The following is a 10,177-nucleotide window of genomic DNA, read 5'->3' on the forward strand; positions in this document are numbered from 1 at the left end:
CCCCCCCCCCCACGACACCTCTCGCTCCAGGTTTGACTACAGTACCCAGAGCGCACTGCGCCGCTCTCCACTCTCCCTCGCTCTCCGCTGCGCCAGTCCGCCTCACTGACTCGCAGAACCAGTTGGTTTGGCCCAGCTTCTTGTTTCCTGCCTTCTCACTGTGTGTGTGCTGCTGCTGCTGCTGTTGTTGTTGCCTGGTGTCAACCTACGCCGACGGGAGAAGAAGACATATCCCTCCCTCTCCTCTGTCAGAGGGCCGCTTCCAATTTGCCTTCACTTTCCTCCTCGCCGGCACCATTGGCTTCCGTGCCGTGCCAGTCAACTCGCCTCCTTCCCCAGCCCGAGTTGAGCAGCAACAGCTCGGAAACATCTGGCCGCCGCAGAGTGCTAGACTCCCCGTCCCTGCGCCTGCTCGCCTCGGCAGCCTGTTATGGAAATTAGTCCAAAGTCAATCTAGTTTTGTCTCCGAAGGAAAAAAGAGGGGATTTTGACGGAGGAAGCGGGGAAGACGGTGGACCTTCTTGTCTGTAAGTGCTGCTTCTAATACCGGAGTCCGATTAAAGGAGGCTCAGGAGAGAGAGAGAGGGTGGGTTACGGAGGGGAAAAAGTAGCTAAACCTTCCTTAGCATGACTGTGTTGTCTCCACGCACTAATAGTTGCTATGTTAGCCGTCCCTCCGCGGTGTTTTAGGGGCTGTTGTCATAGCACCTGGGCCTCCCGAACAACTGTAAATAGCTCAATATTGCAGCCCGTCCGCCTTACTTTTGTTAGCCGCGATCGGGCTATAGCTAGCTGCGTGGGTCAGTGTGTCTCCGTGTGTGTCTCTCCCTGTTTTTCTGTGTTTGTTGTGTCTTCTGGTAAGAAATTAATTACAATACTCCTTTTCTCGCTCGGAGACTTGTCTCTGAACAGCCTGTAAGCGGTAGCAGGAGTTGGACTTTTATGCTAATTTTTTCTCCGGACCGTCGTGGGCAGGCAGCTTGAAAATTGAGTCTTAAATTAAAACAAACTCCAGCAGACTTTCTCCTAAATTTGATAGCACTTTAGAGGTGATAAAAACGCGTCAAAGTGAGGTGAAATTGATTTTTTTTAAAGCGACTTCCAAACCGTGTAATTAAAAGAACTCCGGTGGTGAAGTTAATTAGAAGTTTAAGTTGATTAATGTGATGTTTCCCGCACTTTATTTCTGTTTTATTGACACAGTGAAATTTTTCATTACAGGAGATTACACGGCAAATATTTCTAATTAACTTACAAAATGTTGAAATGGGTGATTATGAAACAAAGAAAAAATAATATAAATGTAATTTATTTCCACATTTGTGTGCAGCTGTGATCACATTTTATTGTGGAAACTCAGTGGGCGGTGTTGCTATTATTTTATTTAAAAAAAACAACAACTTTATTTACAGCCAAAATAAAATAGAAAATAAAAGTTGCAGAGTTGTAAACGTTACAGAAAGTTTGCCCAAAACGAAAGCGAAATACAGCCGTTATAATAAGTGTAATAAGTTTCTCCCCGGCTATTAAACACCCTGCACACCTTTTGTTTTGCCCTCACTGGACTCTTTCGGCTCATTTTTGTCACCCAGTGAGTCGTTCGAAGGGTCCGGGCAGTGGTGGTGGTGGTGTGTAGGGGGTGGTGGTTGCTGGATACATGGATATATGGATGGATGGATGAATGAGTGAATACAAGACGAGGCAGCGGCGCTGAACCGTAAAAGAGTGGAAAACAATATCAGCTGCGTGCGTCTGTCAGTTGCAAATGTGCCGTGTTGGCTTTTGTTTATGGTAACTGGAAGGAGAAAAAGACAGAAGGAGAAGGACAGAGAAGTGCATTTCAAATGATTTTAGACGCCAGGTAAAAGAAAAGTTGTTTGTGTGTGTGTATGTGTGTGTTTTTAGTGCGTAAACTTTGCATTTCCTTAATAGTTTTGGTGGCAGTTGCAGCTTAGTGATTTTGATGTGTAAACTCCAAACACCAAATCCCAGAATATTTTAGCCGACTTGTGTTTTATTTCCCAGAGAGAGAAAAAAAGGAGGGGGAGAAGAGAGACAAAGTTGTGCGGTGTTGGTAGAATGAAAGAGGAGTCTGGTGGCAGGAGTGTAGAGGAGGCAGCATATGGCTGTAGAAAGAGCACAGCTGGAGGTAGCATCTCCATCTGAGGATGATGTCAGAGCAGCTGACAGGCTGCCATCCACCCCACCTCCTCCTCCTCCATCCCTCCACTGCCTCCACCCCTCCCCAGTCCTTTATTGTGAGTCTCAGCGGCAGCCTGGGAGAGTCAGTGCTGTGCGTGTGTGTGTGTGCAGTGTGCGCACGCTGTGTGTGTGTGTGTTTGTGGCTGCTGATCAGCGCCAGTTAGGAGGAGGAGGAGGAAGAGGAGGAGGAGGGAGGTGGTATCTCGTTCCCCCTCCAACATCTCCTCCACTTTGCATCTGTCCCTCGCAGTTTGAACAGCGTGTTTTTTTTTTTTTTTTTGCTTGCCTGCCTGCCTGCCTCCCTCTTCTTCTTCTCTCCTCTTCTACCCACTCATTGATTCAGAGAGAGCGAGCGAGCAAGAGAAAGAGCAAGAAAGAAAGAGAGAGAGGGAGAGGGCGATACACAGCCATTCCCAGCCAGAGAGCCCGGCTATTCTGCTACAGTGGAGTTAATCAAGTTGATGCATACTGCTGCAGGTATCGTTTTGTGTGTGTATGTGTGCGCGTGCATGTGTTTACAGTAGGAGAGTCCGGGATGGTGGAGTTTTGTTTTGTTGTGGGGGATCTCCGGTGTGTCAAACCAGTGTGAGAACTGCGTGAAACTGCTGGCGAGTGCTTCAGAAGTAAACGGCAAAGGTAGCCGGTGCTGCCTGTCTGAGGGGTAATTGCAGCCCGGGAGCAGTCTGCTTGTTTTTAGCTTGCAGTCGAGAGGGGTGCATTTAAAACTTAAGCTGTTGCTTCCTGTTTGAGCTGTCAGATGTTTTGTCGGGACACTTGTTAATTGAAAGGGAAGTGTAGTTTTTTGCAGTTTAATCGTGATCATAAATCATAAAAGTAAGTCTCCTTTGAAATATAGTATTTAGACATTTTAAGAGAAGACAATAAACACACATTTTAGCTAATAAATAGGCTTAAAAAAACCCTAGAATAAACCGAGCAGTTATTTAATCTGTATTATCTACTTTACTTTTTTCCTGTTAATTCTAGCTCGCTGTAAAAATTACTTGAAAGCATGTGCGGTCCGCTCTACCCATTTTCCCCCTCCTGTCGGCTGGAGTAGAGGAGACTAATTTAGAAGTTGCAGATTTGAGCTGCCTGAATTGGCTAGACAGCTGTAATCGCACTCCCTCCTAGTCTTAATCTCTTTATCTGGCTAGCAGCTGCCATATGGCCCCCGTCAGCTGGATCAGATGTGGGTAAGCCTCCCTCCCCGGCCGTCCCAGCCTCTCCCTCACCCTCTCCCTCCCTGCCTGCCCCTCTGTGTGTGTCTCTCTCAGACCCCTGCCTGAGCTGGCTGGCCGGGGCCGGGTGGGCTGGGTGACTGGGCTGCTGCCCTCCTGAGTCTCCGCCGGCGGCTCCCTCCCCACCGTCGCCACCGTCGTCTTTATTTTTAGCCATCTTTAAGGATTAGGATTGATGCTGTGACGAGCAGGGCACTTACAGTGATTGTATTGTAAATCTTCTCTTCTGGGTGGTGGTGGGTGGAGGGGGTTGAGGAAGAGGGCAGTTTCTACTATGGGGCGGATGTGCGGGGTTTTTCTTGTAAGATTCAGATGGGAAGGAGTGCATGAGTGACGGCTGGTTTATATGTGTGTGTGTGTGTGTGGAAGGAGGAGGTGGTAGAGGGGTTTGGCTGGACGGTGGGGTGGGGGGGGAGGTGGGAGGTGGTACACCCTTGTCCCTGTAAGTCCCCCTCATTAAAAGCAGTCTGAACAAGCCGGAGGGCGAGCACACACACACATGCACATCACACGGATGCACACACAGTCTAACACACTGACATTCTTGGTTTAGCTTCATTCAAATGAGGTGATTTAACTGCTTTGGTTAACACAGTGCAGAGCGGGACCAATGTATTTTCTCAGGCAGGACAAATCGACTTGGCTAACAGGTGGGACCTTTTACACATTTCTTTTTTCTTATTGTCTTCTGGAATCAAAGGTTTTTTGCACAATTAGTTGGTAATTAATTTTATTAATTCGATAATTTCCAGCAAATCTTCTCTAAGAACACCTGCAGAGCATTGATTCAAATTTCCTCCCTTTTTTCCCTCCACGTCTAATCTCACACCTAAAGCCGAAGCTCGCAGGTTAAACAAGGGACAAGCTGTTTTGTTTTTGACAGTGCTGTTTCAATTGGCCAGTTTTGCTGCTCGACTTAGCCTGTGGAGGTGGTTGGTAGGTAGGCTGGTACTAAGTGTGTGTGTGTTGTGTTTTATATGTGAGGACAGTGTGTGCAGCTGAAAGCCGGTTACCTAAAAGGGCTGTGCCAGGCCAGGCCAAAGTGGGTTAATAAAAATAACCAGCGTAGGAGCAGCGACAATCCAGGAGTGCAGGCAGAGGAGTTGGAGAGATACAGAGAGTGAGAGCGGAGAGACCGAGTAGAAGAATCGGTCGCTGGTGGTTTACCTGAGATTGAGTCTTTGTCTTGGTACAAAACCGAGTTAGTGGTTTTACTTAAATGAAACCATAAATTGTATTTTCTTTCTATTTTTCTTGTCTACTTTTTATTTATTTTAAATTAAGCAAGTAATTGGAGCAGAAAATGAACATTTGGTTTGATGTATGAAGGAATGCGTGCACGACTTTACGAGAATTGTTTCTGTCGATGTTGGGATGAGGAGTAAAAAAATCCGGGTTGTGCGTAGGTCATGGCTTATTTTAGTTAACTTTTTATGTGTTTTAAAATTATTATTTCATGTGTTACTCTTCCTGTTTGTGCCTTTCGTGTTTTCTTGTCTTTTTCTTGTTTTGTTGTCACCGTCGTTATATCAGATATGTTTTTTTTACTGATTCTCTCTGTCCTTGTGTTTCTTAATTTTTAATCTTTTTGTGTTTTTCACCAGATTTAATACAAATTTTGTTCACAGAAATTGTGGCGTTAAAAGAAACGTCTTAGTGGTGATAAAAACTAAATCATGGTCTCTCTGTTTAGCTTACGTTTTTAACTTGTTTTCCACCTTTTTAGATTCCATAGTTTTCTATTGCTCCTCATTTCATGTAATCTTGGTTGCTTCTTGTTTACCTTTTAATTCTTTATATTTTGCATATTTATGCTCATGGAAAGGTTGTTTTTTTAATTACACCCCCTAAATGAAATCATTAAAATAACAAAAAATAAAAACTGTAGGTTTAAAATGAAAGACATCTTTGATACTTTATGAGATGTAATTAACTTTGACGCTGTGTCTGTGTGTGTGGCTTCAGGTTATGAGGACGGCAGGATGGAGTTCCCAGACCACAGCAGACATTTACTCCAGTGTCTGAGCGAACAGCGGCATCAGGGCTTCCTGTGTGACTCCACGGTGCTGGTGGGCGATGCCCAGTTCCGTGCCCATCGTGCTGTGTTGGCCTCCTGCAGCATGTACTTTCACCTTTTCTACAAGGACCAGCTGGACAAGAGAGACGTGGTGCACCTCAACAGTGACATTGTCACAGCTCCGGCCTTTTCCCTGCTCCTGGAGTTCATGTATGAGGGCAAACTGCAGTTCCAGGACCTTCCCGTGGAGGATGTGCTGGCAGCAGCCAGCTACTTGCACATGTATGACATTGTCAAGGTGTGTAAGAAACGTTTGAAGCAGAAGGCCACAGCGGAGGCAGACAGCACGCGCAGAGAGGATGACGGTGGGTCCAGCTGCTCTGATAAAGCCGATAGTCTATCAGACAGTTCCACAGGCCGGCCTGCTACTGCCGACCTGCTGCACAGCGATGAAGAGGAGGAGGGAAAGGCAGAGGGAGGGCCGCTGTGGCTGAGGCTGCCGTCTGCAGACAGACCAGGGACACCAGCTATGGCTACAACCAGTCCAGGGCAGGGTGAGACGGAGACGCAAGCAGGGGAAGGCCTGGGAGAGGGAGGAAAGCTCCTTTCTCCGGCCGGCAGCCCCACCAGCTCCACTGGATCTCTCTCCCAGAGGTCCCACCGCTCCGTGAGCTCTCGTGGGGGCCACAGGGGTAGGAGGGTGTCAAATGATGCAGCTGACTGCGTCCTGGACCTGTCAGTCAAGCCAATTGCAGGTAGCAACCACACTAACCACCACCAATCCTTTTTCAGCGGAGCAGCTACACCAGACAGCCTCCAAAGCCCATTGGCTGTTAGGGTAAAGGTAGAAAGGGGCGTGGCTTCAGATGAGGAAGAGGAACTGGGAGGTGGGGACTATGACATGGAGCATAGCGGCCTCACCAAGGCCACGGTTCCTAACACCAACGGGGGCCTGGCCCACCACGGGGTCGGAGGGCCCTTGTCGGCCCAGCGGAGGCTCGGCCTGGAAGCACACCTGTCTGCTCTGCGAGAAGCCTCCCTGGCCTCAGAGCTGGAGCGGGAGGAGAAGCCTCCAGCCACAGCAGACGATGAGGACATCCTGGGGGGCGAAAACGAGCGCGCTCAGGCTGAGGCGGCCAGCATGGATAGCTCGCTGCTGCCTTACGTCTCCAACATGCTGTCGGCTCAACACACACAGATCTTCATGTGCCCGCTGTGTAACAAGGTTTTCCCCTCACCCCACATCCTCCAGCTTCACCTCAGCTCCCACTTCAGGGAGCAGGAGGGCATCCGCGCCAAGCCCGCCGGAGACGTCAACGTGCCCACCTGCAACATCTGCAGCAAGACCTTCTCCTGCATGTACACGCTGAAGCGCCACGAGCGGACACACTCCGGTGAAAAACCCTACACCTGCACCACCTGCGGCAAGAGCTTCCAGTACTCACACAACCTCAGCCGCCACGCAGTGGTGCACACGCGTGAGAAGCCTCATGCTTGCAAGTGGTGCGAGCGGCGCTTCACGCAATCCGGGGACCTCTACCGACACATCCGCAAGTTCCATTGCGAACTGGTCAACTCGCTGTCAGTGAAGAGCGAACCTCTGGCGCTCCCAAATGTCAGGGATTGGGCGATCGAGGACAGCTCCCAGGAACTGTGGAAGTAGAAACAGACTTCTAGGTTTGGTAAAGGGAAAAAGACGGAGAGTGAAAGAAAGGCAGAGAGGCGTGGGGAGGTTAGAGGGAGGCGGCAGAGTTTGATATTCGGGGTTTAAGTGAGTCACGTTCTTGTTTGTTGCAACATCTCATTCAATAGCACTTTAATAGCACATGAAAATGTTACTACTGAGTTGTTTTTCTTTTCTTTTTGTTCCTATTTGGGGTAATTTTTGTTTTATTCTATTTTATTCTGAATCCTCATTTTTATTTCGCGCAAGTTCTCTCCTGTTGGTGGTTTTAATTGCGTCTCTGGACACGGGTCCCAGTGAGAAAGTCTCGCCTTTTTGAAGAGATTTCACTCTGTTTGTGTTTCATCCCAGACACAACACTCCGATGCTGGCCAGCGTATCGGTCCCAGTTCCACAGACAGCAAAACACCACTGCAGGAGTTCAGGTCGAACACACTGAAGTGAAAAAGCATTACAATACACTAAACGGGTACTGTGATCACCACAAGTCGACGCCACCAAACACACAGTTTGAATTAGCGTGCGCACACGCGAGTGTGTGTGTGTGTGTGGTACTGCACTACTCTGGCAAAAATTTCACCTAACGTGCGTGAGTGTGTATGAGTGTGTTTTGTGTGTATTGATTTTATTTTCTACTGGCACGGAGGTGTCGTTGGCGAAGCGCTCCCCGCTTCTCTTGTTAAGCTCTTTGGTGTTGTGTGTTCAGGGGAAAGCTGACTGACTGACAGATAAACTGATGGCACTCATGCAATGCACAGCCTCCTTTTTTCACTTCCAGTCAATTTGAAGTATTTTCTAAAAATGAAAAGACCTTTACAAATAATTATTAATTATTATTGTTATCGATAGAATTTTTTTCTTAAATCTAGCTGGCAGTCTTTAAAACATCTCTTGTTGAAAAGTTATTTAATTTAAGGTTGTTGTATATTGTTCTGATATAGTTTAAAAACTTTAATTCTTTGCATTTTTTTAAATTAATGATTATTATTATTATTATTTTGTTACTTTTTTTGTAATGGGACCTGCTGTTGTTGCATGACGTCCAAACCTGTATATTTTAAAATAAAAAATGTGAATTTGCTGTATTACTGTACACATTGTAATTGATCAAATATTTGACAACGGGCTTTCCTTTTTTTTTTCTTTTCTTTTCTTTGTGAATACTACTCCAGGGTGCGGTCTGTTGAAAAACTGAATATTATTCTCACGACTATGGAAAAAAAAATGCATGAAATTTTGATTTTGTCTTAAACCTTTAAGTTGTGGTTTTTGCATCGGGGAGGGGGAATGTTTGAACCGTACACTTTTGACAGTGAAAAGTCGGATATTTTGTACTCGCTGGGATCCTAGAAGAACGTTACCGAATGTGTTTCCGTCGGATGTTGAAGCGATATGATGAAGCATTTTAAGCCTGTGTCTATATGCACTGATCTTTCTGCTGCACGCGTGTGTGTGTGTTAATGCGTGCGTGCGCGTGTGTGTTTACGAGCGTGTGACTCGGTTAGCACCAGTCAATTTAACCTACTGAAGATCTACGTCCACCCAGCACTTCCTCCTCTTGCTCCTCCTCAGGCGTTAAATGTCTCTACTGCTATAACTTTTGTGTCCGTCCTCACCAGTTCTAAACGCGGTCGAGCCATTTCTTAATTATTTCTGCAGATTTGGGCTCTCGTTTCAGGTCTGTTGAGTGCAGTTTTTTAAAACATTTTTTATTAAATTGTGGCTTGGCTGAAGTGTGAAGGATACGGAGGGAGGGAGTAAGGAAGGAGCGAGGCTGAACCTGAGCTGTCCTGCTGAAAGTTGAAGGGTCAGATATCTCTGCCACACTGTTGCTTCACGCTGAGCCGAGCTGTGCTGAGCTGAGCGGGGCCGTTAAACTCACTCAGCTCAGTGCAGTGTGCATTTCACATTAGGTGCAGCGGATGTCACGTCTGTGTGTGCGTGCGTGTCTGTTTGTGTGTTTCCTTTTAAAGCATAATCCTTACTTTGAGATGGATGGGAGAGAATTGGCATGCCTGAATGCACCTTTTTAAGCTTAAAGACATGAAATCAGTTTTTTTGCTGAAAAGATGCCTTTATTTAAAAAAATAAAAATAAAATTACATTTCTGATGCTGTGATGTATTTGATACTGTAAAGCATTGAGAAATGGCTGTTGAAAATTTTGTGTAAATTCTTGGAATTTATTGAATTTATCTATTTTGATCATGTGATTCGAAAACTCTTGTATGTAAATGTTGCGTTTGGGTCAGGGCTACATCAGTTTCTTCTTCTTTTTTTCTTGTTTTTATTGAAATTTCAAAATAATTGGTCGAGCGTTTATACAATCCAAAAACATTTTTCAGAAAGATACTGACACTCCACATTACCCCCCCCCCTCTCTCACTCACTCAAATATGTATGTGTGTGTGTGTGTTAGTGTGTGTGTCCCCGCAGATGTGCATGTGGTGGGTGGGGTATATGTACATGCCGCCCCGTCATCTGGTGGCACCTACAGGCTCTGCCAATGCAACAGTGTGGGTGACATTGCGACAGTTTGCACCACATCGTCTCATTTTTGTCCCGAAATGTTATTTCTTCACTGGCAGCGTCTCTGCATATGGGCTCCCTCCATCCTGCTGTTGTTTTCATCATTACTGCTGGGGGTTTTTTCCCATTTTTTTCCCTCCCCGTTCTGTTCCTCTGGTTTTACTTGACCGCCTTAAACTGCTGTAGTCCGGGCTGTTATTTTATTTTTAAAAGTGTGAGTGTGTGGGGTGGAGTGGTGGGAGTGATGTTAACCACTCAAGACGCTGTGAAGTAAACCACCCCGACTGGACATCTCCATCTTTTTGCTGTGCTTACTTGAAAACAAAAGGGGATAGATTGGGGGGGTTTTTTGTTGTTTTTTTTTAAGTAAGGTATAAAAATAAATAAAATTAAAAAAAAAAAATCAAATGTCATGGACAGTTTATGGTAAAGAACATGAAGGGTTGGAGGGTGGGGAGAGGGCATGAAATGACTGAGTCTGTTTTGAAAAAGGACAATCACTGTC

The 10,177-nt window shown here is 46.2% G+C and overlaps 1 protein-coding gene across 4 annotated transcripts; it reads left to right on the plus strand.

The window, feature by feature from the left end:
• The first annotated feature begins 63 nt into the window (after window positions 1-63).
• Window positions 64-10,171, plus strand: zbtb18 (zinc finger and BTB domain containing 18). 4 transcript variants are annotated; one of them, XM_005930516.3, is made up of 2 exons: window positions 64-527; window positions 5,409-10,171. In XM_005930516.3, exon 2 carries the CDS (start codon window positions 5,426-5,428, stop codon window positions 7,121-7,123), a length of 1,698 nt encoding a protein of 565 aa, XP_005930578.1. In that variant the 5' UTR covers window positions 64-527; window positions 5,409-5,425; the 3' UTR covers window positions 7,124-10,171. The 4 variants fall into 4 exon arrangements, with proteins under 4 accessions (XP_005930578.1, XP_005930577.1, XP_005930576.1 ...); XM_005930515.3 differs by lacking the exon at window positions 64-527 and adding an exon at window positions 571-2,679; XM_005930514.3 differs by lacking the exon at window positions 64-527 and adding an exon at window positions 3,868-4,093.
• Window positions 10,172-10,177: the final 6 nt, after the last annotated feature.

This window comes from Haplochromis burtoni, unplaced genomic scaffold, assembly GCF_018398535.1.
Source record: "Haplochromis burtoni strain Fernald_Lab_line unplaced genomic scaffold, NCSU_Asbu1 Contig_46, whole genome shotgun sequence".
NCBI lineage: Eukaryota > Metazoa > Chordata > Actinopteri > Cichliformes > Cichlidae > Haplochromis > Haplochromis burtoni.